The sequence below is a fragment of the Cynocephalus volans genome, chromosome 7 (assembly GCF_027409185.1).
Source record: "Cynocephalus volans isolate mCynVol1 chromosome 7, mCynVol1.pri, whole genome shotgun sequence".
Lineage (NCBI taxonomy): Eukaryota > Metazoa > Chordata > Mammalia > Dermoptera > Cynocephalidae > Cynocephalus > Cynocephalus volans.
In genome coordinates, this window is record NC_084466.1 from 1316713 (window position 1) to 1330622 (window position 13910).

The 13910-nt window shown below is 57.6% G+C and overlaps 1 protein-coding gene across 2 annotated transcripts in view; it reads right to left on the reverse strand.

The window, feature by feature from the left end:
- MCF2L (MCF.2 cell line derived transforming sequence like) overlaps positions 1–13910 on the reverse strand; it is a 111750-nt gene continuing 97840 nt past the window's right edge. The window contains exons 19-30 of one of the 2 annotated variants that reach the window (XM_063101487.1): positions 12634–12726; positions 12437–12529; positions 12050–12175; positions 10866–11087; positions 10589–10681; positions 9323–9401; positions 9087–9153; positions 8227–8345; positions 3629–3750; positions 2050–2162; positions 1874–1977; positions 1–1740 (exon numbers count right to left, since the gene is read on the reverse strand). In XM_063101487.1, coding sequence (XP_062957557.1) covers positions 1655–1740; positions 1874–1977; positions 2050–2162; positions 3629–3750; positions 8227–8345; positions 9087–9153; positions 9323–9401; positions 10589–10681; positions 10866–11087; positions 12050–12175; positions 12437–12529; positions 12634–12726 — 1317 coding nt within the window. In that variant the 3' untranslated portion in view covers positions 1–1654. The remainder of the gene's footprint in view (positions 1741–1873; positions 1978–2049; positions 2163–3628; positions 3751–8226; positions 8346–9086; positions 9154–9322; positions 9402–10588; positions 10682–10865; positions 11088–12049; positions 12176–12436; positions 12530–12633; positions 12727–13910) is intronic. The other variant, XM_063101488.1, reaches the window with a different exon arrangement.

The following is a 13910-nucleotide window of genomic DNA, read 5'->3' on the forward strand; positions in this document are numbered from 1 at the left end:
AAGTGCCTTTATGAGGAAGAGATCACAGGAGAGCGTGGGCGACCCCACGTGGAGACAGAAGCGGTCTGGACAGTGCATTAGGTGAATTGCATGACGTGTCATTTCCCAAATAACCTACACACCAGAAGAAAAGCTACCGAGTCTGCACGTTTTCTGTTGTATTTCCCCAGTCTGAGGTCTGGCCAGTGACGGCTTTGCATGCCACGGGCAGGGAGGGCGCTTCATCCTGGAAACACGGTGGGGACAGCGGCAGGGCGTGGGCACGGGGGAGCACTGTGAAGTGACGTGTGCTCAGCAGCATGAAGACTGTAAATACGCTCTTCACATCAAGATATACATGTACGCACATGAACACATATACACACACACAAAAATACCTGCGCAAACAACAAAGAGCAGGTTCTGAAAGAACAGAATTTGTTTCTGAAACACACAAAAAGGATAAAACAGAAGTTTTCTCTCCAGTTCTGCATGACGTGAATAAAACAAACTCTCCCCGTTTACATTTCTGCACTCTGCACTCAAGGTGATCACCACACAGTGCGCGAGCAGACGCTTTACCTGTGCGCAGGCAGGAGGCAGGTGGGGTGGGGGGAGGGGAGAGGAGGCGGCGCCTCCGACGGCTGAGACGCATGCGCGCAGGTGTTCACTAGGCTGCAGCTGACAGCATCGCTTCAGAGGATGCCCTGCCAAAGCTGCATCTTTACATTTTCTTTAAAAACAGTAAAAATATTCTAATTCAGTGAAGCTCTTTTAAAAAATCGAGAGTGCCCCCCATTTTTAAATTTTGGTAGAGAAGAAGGTTAATATTTTAAATAATAGTTTAAATTTTCTTTTGAAAATGAAAGCTGTGCAGGTAGAGGAACCTCCTTGGTTTCTAACTGCTTTTGGTTGTAGACACACCACCCGATTTTATCAAGGGACGTGTTTTCATTCACCTGTGACAAGGTGAGCTTTAGAGAGTGCCACAACTTCTATGAGTGAGCCCGCCCAAATCATTTCGTGGTATAAACGTGCTTTGATGTAAACCCCAGTAACAAAAAAATAGTCTTATATCAAACACAGTATCAAATTGTCATTTCATGTAAACACAGTGATTCTTGGTAAAGATTTGAGGCCGAAGTACCACCAAAAATGGCCATGGGATGAATTCCTGTTTAAAAAAAAAAGAAAATCCCCAAACTCGTGAAAGACCAGGGCCCCCAGCCCTCTCCCCTCAGGCTGCTGGTCAGGCTTTCGCTTCTTTTGGAAGCAGCACGCTGGTGTGCACGTTTTGGCAGAAAGCTCCGCACCAGCAATGTCCGAGCACGGAAGCCCAGAGGCTGGCTCGCTGCCCGCAGAGTGGGAAGGGGTGCCGGGGGTGCCTCTCTGCCCAGGGGGTCTGTCACCCATAACCCCTCCTCTGTCCATTCTGGGTTTTCCGAGGACGCTCTGGCAGGTCTTCTGGGTAGCCGGCTTCTGAGCCTGGAGAGGGGTCCTGCTGTCTCCCCGAGGGTCCCTCTGTAGCTGCACAGCCGGGCGGCTCTGGTCGGGGCCATCAGGGTCCTCCTTTTTCAGGATATCTTAGAGCACCGTCCCCTCCCCAAAGTAAGCAAGTCCAAGCAAGAGGAGACTCAGAGAGTCGCACGCTGGTCTGGTGCAGGGCCGCCGCCCGCTAGCCCTGGAGGCCGGGGAAGGGCGCCGGGCAGCCCTCGCTGCAGCTGGAGGAGCAGCTCAGCGCCGCCGACCGCGGGCTCGACTCTGCAGGGAGAGCAGTGGAGGCGGCTGGGGTGCCGGCGCGTCCTGGGCACACCGCGGGGCCCTCCGTCCTTCTACACGGGCTCTGGGCTGTGCGACTCGGCAGGCCGGGGCACCGGCAGATGGTGGGTCTTACCTGAGCTGCTCAGACCCTGAGCTGAGCCGGACGTGGTGAGCAGCGCTGACAGGCTGCGGGCTGGCACCCAGCCCTCCGTGCTGGTGCTCAGGTCCCGGACGTACCTGCAAGGGCCGGGTCGGGGTCAGGGCTTGGCCACGGCACGCCCAGGGGTGGGCACCCATGGGGCATCTTACCAGAGGCCCTCGGCGCCCTCCTGGACCACCTCCACCACGTCCCCGCTCCTCACAACCAGGGCGTCGGGGCCACCCTTCTCATCGTCCAGCACGACTGTGTATCTGCCCGGCACCTAGCGGGGACACGCCAAGGGACAGAGGCGCCGGCATGTCAGCACGTGCACCCTGACCCCACAGAGAGAGAGCGTGCAGCACCGCCGACCTCAGCAGGGGACCCAGACCTTGTGAGGTCCCGCCACGGGTGCAGCTTCTGGTGAGGCTGCTAGTTGGCTCTGGAAAGGTGTCCTGGTCTGAGGCAGCTGCCACATCTCATGGCCGTGTTAAAAAGACATGGACCAGCCAGCGGACTGCCCTCCGCGCTGCCATGTCCCTGCGCACTGCCACCCCAGGTCCCTGCCGCCCCAGGCCTCTGCACTTGCTGTCCCCGTGCCCCTGCGCTCTTCCCTTCCTGCGTCTGGCTCTGATGCCGCGTTCTCCGCAAGGCCACCCTGACGGCCCGGCCCCGCGCCCAGCTCGCTCTGCCTCTCTTCTCTGGGTGGTCCTCGCCTCTCGGGCTGTGGTCTCCCTACTTTTCTTGCCTCCCTGCGAGGGAAGAGTCTGGTCTATCTTGCTCCCTGCGTCATCCCCAGGGCCTACAACGTGCGGGCGCAGGACGGATGCTCAGTGAGTGTCTTTGGACTGAGTTCTGCTGTGGGGAGTGGACAGGGAAGCAGAAGCTGCTGTCCTCACAGACTGTGGGGGGAGGGGGCCCACTGCCTCCCATGGCAACTGTAAGGTCATGCGGCCGAGTGTGGCACTGTGGGATGCCATCGCCAGTCACAGGGCCGGGGGCAGGAGAAGGTGGGAGACCTTTGTCGACACTGGAGTTGGCTGACTGCATGATGCATGCGCCGTGCTGGCTCCTGGATGGGCCCTGCTCCTACCCTGCCACCCCCAGGGCAGCCAGCATCACTCTCTGTCCCCAAGGATGAGATCCAGACCCCTCACCAGGCCCCCAGCCTCTGCATCCCCATGCCGCCCTTCTCAGCCGCGGCCCTGCGTGGGGGTTGCCTCCTCTGGACTGAGAGCCCTCCCTCCAGCCCCACACCTGTCTGCCCTTCCAGAACCTCTGGACTGTTTCTGTTCAATGCTACAGCCCTGGGGCTTGAATCAGGCCCAGCACAGAGTGTGCAATAACATCTGTTGGTGTAATCCTGCCTCTAACGATTTGATACGAAAACAGTGTTTCCTTGCTCCTAATATTAAAAATAGGATATTGATGAGTGCAAATCCATACTGAAGACAGTTCAATTTTTAAAAAAAATGAGATTGAGGTGTGTGCACAGCTTCAAGACAGCTTGGTAGGAGCATCCTGTTGATGTAACAGGTAATTAAGGGGTGTGGACTGTCCCCTAAGGGAGGAGCACATGCGGGCCTGGCAGAGGAGCCACAGGGAGCAGGGGTGCCTGGAAAGTGCTCACGGCGGCAGGAGGAGCTGCGGCTGCACCCTAGGACCCGGGCCAGGTGGATCTTCTAGGACGCCCTCCTCCCTAGGGAACGGCAGCTCCCTCTCGAGCTGCCTGCAGGGGGCCACGGTTACCAGCTTCTTGGGGCCCCCTCCGCCGTCCTCCTCGGCATCAGATGAGTTAATCGGCTCCTCGGCACTCGACCAGCCGCCGTCGTCCTCAGGGGCCTCCGGTGAGTGAGATGTTTTGCTCCAACCTAGGAGAGGAACCGGCTCCAGTGAAGATCACCCTAACGACAGGACTGCCGTCCGAGGTGGGATCTACATAAGTCCCCCAAAACCCCCTGAAATGTGCAGCCGAGGGACCCCCAGCAGAGCCTGTCCTCCTCCTCTGCAGGACCCCTCAAGTCTTTACCAAGGATTGGCACATTCCGCTGCAGCTGCCCACACAGCCACGGGCAGCGGCCAGAGAGCACCCGTCCCCCCGCGAGGCCCGGCCTCCCTGCTTCCGACCGCGGCGCTCGCCGGAGCCCTACAGCAGACACCCCTGGAGAGAGCTTGTTCCCACCAGTGCCGTGACATTCAGCACCCGTCACCAGGCCTGGAGAACGGTTTCCAGCAGAAATGGCAGAGGCGCACTGAGAGCTGCGAAGCCCACGAGAGCAACAGGGCTGGGGTCCTCGCTGGGCAGTGGAGCCCGGGACACCGAGTCACGAGTCGAGGGCTCCAGCGCTCCTCTGCTGGGCCAGCACATGAGGATGGACAGGCTTTTTTTGGATTTAACGTTATACAAGGGAACTTCATGATTGTGGAAAAACAAAATTAAAAGATAATGTGGACCTTTCCACCGACTTTCTGAAGACCCCTCGTATATACCCCTCACTGGTGTTCCTCCTGCCACCACCTCCAAAGGGCAGCAACTGTATTTCCACCTTTGGGGAAGTTTATGCTGCTGAATAAACACAATAGATGCCAGAAACAAAGCGACAGCCTCAGCTGCACTCCCGTGGTCCTGGAGCTCAGCTACTGCACCGAGGCACAGAATCGACCGATGTTTCAACACAAGAGGCCTATCAGGGAATTGGGCAGACTGCTAGTTGGATTGGAGCTTGGGCACACCCAGTCCCAAGTTCCACGTGGTGGGTCTGGAAGCAAGCGTTTCCCTGCACCAGAGCATGCTGGGTGCGTGAAGGGAACACAGACGAGCCGCGCACACAAACACACGTGGAGCCCGGGCTGTGCCGTGGCAAGCCGTCTCAGCAAGCCAGGTCTAATGGCTGACAGTGGGTAGGCTGGCAGCAGAAAGCCACTGCCACGAGGCATGAGGAGCCACCTTCTGTCCTCATAGAAAGGGGAGCTGGGGCCCCATTCCCCGTCAGCCAGCAGCCCTTGTGCAGGGTCGGCCCCACCCCACCCAGGCATTTCCTTCCCAGGGCTGGGCTGTGGGGGCTGGAGACGCAGCTGACCCTGCCGGTGTCACACCAGGCTCGTGTCTATGCGAGAATGGGGGCTGTGAGTTTCCAGCTGCGGACTGCCCGCCCCTCCCTTCTCTGAGCATGTCGCAGCTGCAGTCCAGCATGGGAGCTAAGACAGAGTGTGGGGTGGGGGGTGGGGGGTCCCAGGCGACCCTTCAGAGCCCACAGGGACTGCCAACGTCCTCTGCCCCTCCAGCTTCCCAGTTGCTCTGAAGCACTGACATCAGGCCTCTGGCCAAACAGAACCAAAAGTCGGTTTGAGGACAGTGAGAACAGAGGGATGGAAGTGCTCCGTGTGGCGACTTCTGTGGGCAGAGAAGGCCGCACTGTCCGGCAGCAGACCTTACACAAAACCCTGGCTTCAGAGCAGGTGCTGTTTTTGTGTTGGGGGAGCCTTCGGCAACCCCGCCCCCTGGCATGCCAGGGAGAGAAGGCTTTCTAGGCTTGCAGCAGCTCGGGGCCTGTGGTGCTCAGCTCTGTGCTGGACGGAGCCTCTGGGGGACACTAACAGGCTCCAGGCATCCCTGTGTGAGAGTCGCAGGCAAGGGAGGCAAGAAGCCCAAGGCTGAAATCCACCCGCATGAAGGCGCCCACATGGGACAGGCAACAAGAGCGTTTGGAAGCCTGACGACCACAGTCCAGGCTGGCATCACTCTCTGGGATGCTGGGGGATTTTCCAAGAGGATATTAGGCCAGAGTGACTTGTGAACATGGTCCCCTCTATTTTCTGTAAAACAGTCCTGCACGTTATCGACAGAGTGAAAAAATGGCCTGAGGGAGCCTCTCGGGCAGAAGCCCGTGAGCATCTGCAACGGGCCAGCGAGCGAGGCCTGTGGCTCGTCCCCTGCAGCAGCCTGGCTCCAGCACACCCTCCGTGCGTCTCTGTGATGCTGCGGGTTGCATGCCCTGCCTTTGCTCGCAGAGGGAACGCCGTGGAGGCGAAGCTGCTCGGCTGAGACGCAGGAGCAGGGCGGCAGGGACAGTGTGAGCAGAAAGCGTCCAATGGACAAAAGACCGTCAAGGGGGCAGTGACACTTTTCTCCCGGGCACCTGGGGTCTGGGCAGCAGCAGCCGGGCCCCTGTCTGCACGTGAGAACATCAGCAGCTCCCTGCCCTGAACTCATGTCCAGTGGCAGCGGGAGGGCTGCGTACTCTGCACCTCCGGGGCTCGGAGGGTGGAGGCCAGAACGAGCTGTGGGAGCTGCGGGTAGTGTAGGTGGGCTCGGGGGGACGGGTTCAGCTCATACCCCTTGGGAACGTTTGCAATTGTTCGGAAAACTCGGCAAGATTCAAAACATGAAGTCCTTTCCCTGAATGTGAGATCCTCAGCCCGGGCCAGGGGAGGTCTCTGGGGTTTTATCCTCAGAACAAGAAGGAGGCAGGAAACAGGAAGGCCCAAGTTCTGAGACAGAGCTCGACCCCACCTGTCTGTACAACTGGACGTCTCCCCTCTGAAGGGGCAGCTGGACAGATCCCGCCAGCTGCTACGGTCCCTGTTTCCACCCAGAAGTGTTGTGCAAACTGGTGAAGTGGGGGGAGGGCTGGTACCTTAGGGGTCTGTGGGCAGGGTGCCTGCACCCACGTCAGCCACTGAGCAATAACACCCGACCCAACCGACCTGCGGGCACAAGGAGGGCAGTTGTGCAGGCTCGGGACAGATCTGGCCCGAGGAGTCAGCTGAGAAGCATGGTGACCTTACGGGTTCTGTCACCAGAGCAACAAGCTGCTGGGCAAAGCCGGGGACCTGCTTCTGGCTCGGAAGGACCGAGGCGGTTTTGCACCTCAGGTGGCGTGTGACCACCAGACAGACAGAGCTCCTAGCAGACGTCATCTGGGTTCAGAAGCTGAGTCACTCTACCTCGTACACCGAAAGGAGTGGGGTCGCTCTTTACTTCCAGGCGCTTAGCTTTTTTGTCGGGACTGGTAGGAGAAGCTGTAAGAGGAGGGAGAGGGAAAGATACAACAGGAGGGGGCGCGTGAGGAGCCGCAGGCAGAGGGCGGAGCGACAGACACCAACCGATGAGCTTTCCACAGATGCCAGGGCCACTGTCATGAGCAGAATGGACGTGGCCGCGGCTCTCACGGGCACAAGGAGAGGCCCGGGCGAGTCGGGGAGCTGAGGCTGAGGTGCGGTCGGCTCTGGCGAGCACAGGCATCATTTCAGGGGCCGTCTCCAGGCCGTTTTCTCAGCTCTGCATTAGCAGAGTGTATAGTGCCAGAATGTGCAGTTTCTTTCTTTCTTTCAAGTCTGAGGACAACTTAAAAATATTTTGTAAATTGGAAAACACCCCCAATTTTCTGGACCACTCTCTGGCCAGTGAGAAGCAGCCTCAGCAACCCTGGCTTTGAGCAGTGGGCAGGGCTGCCACAGGCGTGCTGGCACTCCAGGGCTGGCACTCCAGGGCTGGCACTCCAGGGCCGACACTCGGAGGGGATCTGCTGTTAGAAATCCCAGTCGGAGGCAGTGCCTCGTCAGCCTGTTCACTAGCCATTGCCCCAGAAGGCATCTGGCATCACACCCAGCACTCTGGCATAGAGTGACTGCAGCTAGACAGGAGAATGCCCTGCAGGAACCAACAGGGAAAAGCCGGAACAGGTGGAGGGAGGGTGGCGGGGGAGGCGGGTGGGGGGAGTGGGACAAGAATAGCAAAGGACAGCTGTGTCTCTGATCAAGCCTCCGCTGGAAAAGCTTGCCTTCACTTTTTCAAAGAAGAGGCGCTCCTGAAAGCTAACCCTGGGTGTCTGCAGCAGACGCGTGAGCGCCAGTGGGTGAGCAACGCGGTGGGAGATGGTGTGGCATGGCCTGTGCTTGTGATGGAGGTGGCGTGAGCCCCTGAGACCATGCACACAAATGGTCACACACAATGCACGACAGACACGCCACCACGGCGAGGGACACTGGTGGGGGTGGAGCTCAGGCCACTGCCTCTCTTTACCTTTCTGAACCTTGAGGTTAGCAAAGCCCTGCAGGGTAAAGCGCTTTCTGGAAAGCGCAGAGCTTTCTGAGGTAGAGCTAGTGACGGCGTCATCTACGAAGGAAGAGAGAGACAAGCGCAGAGGGCGTTGGCGGCCCCAGCTGTCTGGCTGCCGTGGGAGGTGACACGGGCCAGAGCTGGGGGCACGCAGCGTCCTGGTGGTGGGTAGGGAGAAGGGACCTGGACTCTGTGGCCTTCTTTGCGCCGCGGGAAGCTGCAGGTCATTAACGAACATGTGAGCAGCTGTCAGCACAGCTGAGGCCCGGTCACTGCAGACACCCACCTTTGCCCTTTTCGGGGGGCTTTGGCAAGGATGCGGAGCTGATGTATCCCTCCAGGCTCAGGGGGTCCATTTTGCTTTCTTCCAGCTTCTTGACGATCCTTGTGGTCCCCCTCGAGGGACTATTGACATCAGGCACACAAAAAAAGACAGCACGCTGGCCGGTTAGTTTTGCAAGACTCTTGGAGGACTGCGGCGCAGGCGTCCCCGAGCCCCCAGCTGGTCCTCAGGCAGCGCAGTGTGTCGCTCCCATGGCTGAGCCCTTCACGGCAAAGCCAAACAGAACCAAAGAAGAAGGGAAACCACCTTCCCAGCCGCTAAGTACAGGGTTGTTTTTTTTTTTTTTTTTGGGGGGGGGGGCGGATGCTTCACTTTTAAAACTACTGTTGTGTAGATTATTTATTTAGGTCTTATACTATTCCATGAATGATTAAAGGTGAGTTATATAAGAAACAGAACAAAAAATGAATAATAAAATACAGGAAAAATAAGGGCAGAAGAGACACAGTGAAGCTACTGTCAAGGCCAGTGTCTGACACGTGCACACGCATGCTGGTTTGAGTCTCCAGAACCCGGGGTCCCTGCTGAGGTGTCCCGACACTGAAATGCTCAGCCCTCATCTAGAAGAGCCCATGACATGTGCTGACCACAAACAAAAATGCCCCACAGATGGGAAAACATGAGAGACCGAGCTGGCCGCTGCCTGGGAGTGGGGTTGAGATGTACGTCCTTGAAGTCCACCCACCAGCCTGCAATTCCCAGACGACAGGCACCTCAGGGGCCTTGGGGCAAACTCAACAATCTCAACCACAAGGAGATTCCGGCGCAGAGGCTGAGGGAGCTCCGTGGCACAGCAGTCTCACCTGGTGCTGGGTGACGTAGGCAGGGGCAGGCTCTGGGACTGCTCCAGCGCCCTGTGCTGGCTGGCTTCTGTGGGGAGGGAAGGGGACACACACCGTGCTCGGCCTGCAGCTTGTATCCAGCATCTTTACTTCTAGATGCTAAGGCATGTTACACAGTGGAGGATTTTGTGGTTGCTTTGAACATGCGTAAAAACATGCCTAGAGCAAAGGCTAAGAGAAAATCATTGTTGGCCTACCTCTGCAAGCCTGCAGCTGGCTGGTCAGCACTTTCCGAATTTCATTCACCCACGCGGCTTTAATTTCAGGAGTTGGCGCCTGTTCTCCCCAAAGAGATGCCAAGAGGTAAGTGCTCAGCTCCCTAACGAAGCACGCTTTGATATTTTACTCTTGGAACTTCCAAGGACAGTCTTGGAACCAGTAATAACATCAGTGCACGGGAGAGACAAGAAGAAAAAGAAAAAAAGGCGGGCACGTCCCCTTGCTGCAGGACTCTGCGTCCCACGGCATGGAACTGACAGAGAAGGGCCTGGGCCCGCTGCTGGGTGCCCAGCCAGCCGGCCACCCACGAGGCCAGTTCCTCTGCACCATTGCTGATGCTTGGCTCCCTGGGGAATGCTCCATGGGCACAAACAAACCCTCGAGAAGAGCAAGTTTCTCTGGGCAGTGGCTCTGATTGACATTGTTTTAGGTGACAAGGACAACGGTGAGTCTGAAGCCCATAAACAGACTCTAAACTGCAGGGCGAGGGGTGCTGGACCAGGAGCAGGAACTAGGGCCAGTGGCAGCCATCCTGCCGCACAGCTTGAGGCCCTCACAGTGTGAGGCCCCAGGCTGGGGCAGAGGCTCCCACCCGCTCACTGGCAGCCAGGCTCTGAGGTGCTGAGTGCCGCAGCTCCTGGGGTTGCCACCAGGCCCAGGTCCTTGCTCCAGCTCCATGGGCCCAATGGCCTGGGTGGCAGGACTGAGAGCACATTCAGCCTGGATGCTGTGGCCACTGTGGGACTGCCACTGCTGCCAAAAGTGTCAACATTCTGAAAGGTGCCCCTGTGTGGGGCTTAGTCCTCCACGGGGCACTGGGGGGCTTGCCGTGGGCAAACGGAAGGGATGCCAGCCCCAAGCCCACATCACAGCTTCCCCCAGCCCCACCGTCGTTAGTGGGAGGGGGACGGGCACAGGCCACACACCCCAGAGGAGAGTCGGGTCTCAGTGCACACCAGCCCTGTCCTGTACTGTGTGCAGAGACTGCGGGGTTGTGAGCCTGCTTCCCTGGGGCACACTCTGGCACCCCCATTTGTACTTCTCCCTGGATTTCACCCTGGGTCCGGCTCACTTAACAATGGCCCAAGGCAGCCCCGAAATGAACAGCAGCTGCTCCTGGCCTCCAGGTGATGAGACTTCACGGAAGACTCCAGACACCAGCTGTCACCGGAGGCCTCTTGTGGGCGATCCCCGAGAGGCCCCACGACCCCTCCCACCTGGCCCGGGGACAGGCGAGGGCCCACCTGGATGATGTAGACCTCCTCTCTTGCGTTGTACCAGATCTCGAACTTCCTCGCGTCGCCCTTCACGTTCTCCGTGATGCCCACGGCAGTCATCTGGCAAGCACAGAGCCGGGAGCCGGTGTCAACGCGCACACGCCACCGCCTCCTCGTTTAAAAAGACGCTGCGTTCTTGGGGCGGGGGCCGAGGCTGGCGGGCACCCCCGACCGATGCAGCCCGTGGATGCAGCGTGGCCGCGTGGCGGGTGTTCCTGCCTCCCGCCGACCGAGCCTCACTCACGTTCAGGGACTGCTTGTAGCTGTAGGAAGGTGCCTTCTCGTACCCCTCGCCGTTCTCCTCCCTTTTCTTGCAGAAGAGCACGGCCTTCTCGTGCAGGAACAGGTGCCGCTGCATGGGCTTGAACCTGGCCAGCTCCTTCACCTTGGTGTGGCCCTTCTTGTGGTCCGTCCAGACGCTGAAGGAGCCCTGCATCAGCAGCTTTCCCAGGTCGCCAAGGTTCCCCTGCAACGCAGGACAGCGCGTGCGTGCATCCTCCACGGAGGCGGACGTGCAGTGCCCCCGCTGAGGGAAAAGCCCTGGGAAAGGCCACGTGCTGCCTGCTTCCAGCTATAGGACGTCTGGAAAAGGCAGAGCCACGCAGACAGTGAAAGATCGGGGCTGGGGGGTGGGCAGGGACGAGCAGGCGGAGCTCAGACGGTTTTTCGGGCAGTGAAACCACCCTGCAGGATACTGTAATGTGGATGCAGTCACTGTCTGTTCAAAACCACAGAACGCGCAGCACCAAGAGCGAACCCACGTAAACTGTGCACCCAAGTTAACAGGACTGTGTTGCTGTCGGCTCATCAATTGTAACAGGACCACAGGCGCACAGGATGTTAGTAATGGGGGCGGGGGAGGCACACTCGGAACTCCGCTTCACACTCAATTTTTTAAATAAATCGACAACTGCTAAAAGAAGTCGCCTGTTAATTAAAAAAAAAAACTGAGGATGGGTGCTGAATGGTTGGACAGAGAAGCAGAAAAATTAATAAGTTCACCTGCCAGGGGGCCTACAAGGGAGAAGGTAGAAACCTGTCTTTTACAGTCACTGCCTAAGTCACCAGCCCACAAACCACATCACAGAAAACAGACGGGCACACCTGTCCTCCACGATGCTCGAGAGCAGGGGGAGGCAGGGAGTGCAGAAGTCTGGACTGCACCCCTGCTGTGGACGCCGAGCCCTCCAGGGCACACCTGGTTTCCTCCATAGCCACAAGCCCTACCTGGTCTGCAGACTCACTGACCCAGAACCTGGGCTTTCACCGGGTCCCAGTGACAGATCCACAGCAGAGCTCTGGGAGCCCTGCAGTGTGTTTGGGGCCTCCCCCACCTGCCCGTTAGACCTCCCATGGAGCCAGCTAGGTATCACATTGTGCAAGACCAAGACAGGAGAAAGGCTGGCGGCGCTGGTGCCCAGCACTTACGTCGTAGCCTGTGATGGCGATGAGGTGCATGGAGTCATTCACGGCCTTCAGGATGCCCAGGATGGAGCTCAGTGCCTCCTGCAGGTCCTCGGCGCCTGTGCAATTCTTGCTGTACTTTAGCATTTCCTGGGGGTAGGGGGCATGGGCGACACAGGACCCACTTACACACAAACATCCCTCCCACACCCTTTGAGAACGGCCAGCTCTTTCCCAGAAATGCAGGCTGAGCAGGCCCCAAGGACAGAGCCTGCGGAAGCTAGGCAGCTCCTCGCATGGCTGTCACAGGCCCAGAGGACAGGACACCAGCAGGCACGCGCCACTCACTCTCCCGCTGCTCCCGGGAAGCCGCTGCCCCGCAGGCCCACACCTGATGCCCTGGGGTCTCACCTTGAGCAGCAGCTGGTACTTGGTTATTCTCTGAACAGGCTTCAGCAGGTAGGAGTCCAGACTCAGCTTATGGTCCAGCTTCTTCTGGCATTCCTGGAACCAATCGCAAAGCCTTCACTGTAGACAATTTTCATTAGCCTTCATGTAAGAGTCAGCTAGTAAAGGAAATCGTGTCTGCAGAAGGGCCCAGAGCATACCTGGAAAAACGGACAGTCGGAACACTGCCTCCACAGGCTCTCAGACCGGGGCTTGTTCTGGCAGTACTTCTCGTAGATCTGGAAATCCTCCATCTGCGCCCAGAAGGAAAATACACCGCGGTACGATCACCTCCCTGGTCACACGCGGCTTCTGTCCTTATCTCATGGCCCTGAGGGCTGTGCCGACTCCCCAGCTCCTCCAGGAAGGCCTGATTTTATGAACAAAGACCTCGCGGTCCCTGCACCATCCCTGCCAAGCTTGCCAGAGCACAGGTGTGGAGCTGTGATGGCTTCTCTCAAAGGTGGTTTGTAGGGTCATCTCTTCATTTGTTTGTTTAATTGAACTTCCAGGGTTTTCTCTGGCAGTTTCACAAAATACACGTTGTTTTGCAAAAAAAAAAAAAAAAAAAAAAAAAAAGACCCGAGCCCTGTGTGAAATGCAATTGCCCCAGAAGTTCACTTCTCGGGGCTTAAGCCTAATCCCTCTACCATTATTAAAAATTCAGCTCAATATAGCTGGCTTTTTGTCATTGGAATAACAGGCTGATAATAACATATGCAGGACCAATCCACACTTTCTACTTTCTAAGAAAGAATTTCTAGAGCTTTACCTACAGCAGTGGTGCCCAAATTTCAGCAAGCTTCAGATCACTGGCGGGCTCCTCCCAACACACATCGCCCCTCGCCAGAGGCTCTGACCCGGCTGATGCTGCTGGCCGGGGAGCCTCACTTCGAGAACCACTGGCCTACGGAAGGATTCGCCCGCCCCAATTCTCAGAGAGCACTGAGACGAAACATGAGTTTCCCTCTTTCTTCCTGCTGCCTTTGGGCTAAAGAGTCCCAGCCTCCCGTTCTTTAATTTCACTGCTGTTCATTGGCTACCATCGCTGTATTGCTAAACCTGCAACATGGCCCGTGCGCCCCAAGCTTTTCCACAACCCCTCCCTCTAGCTGACGGTTCCACAGCCCTGCGGAGGAGGCAGGTGGGTGCTTTCTTAAAGAGGAGAAAAGGCAGGCTCTGAGAGCTGGAGTGACCTGTCCAGTGCCGTCCAGTACGTGCGGGAGACTGGGCAGGACAAGCCCAGAAATAAACTGACCCACACCCTGCTGCGAAAGGCTCGCCCTCACCACTTGGGCACTATGCCACTGCAGCATTCCTCAAAGCTTGTGTTTCATAGTTTTTCTCTTTTTCGAACCAGTTACTGGGATTAAAAAATTCTATTCTTTTGTCTGTACTGAAAAATATCACATCATTTCAGCTACACTGGGGACACTGG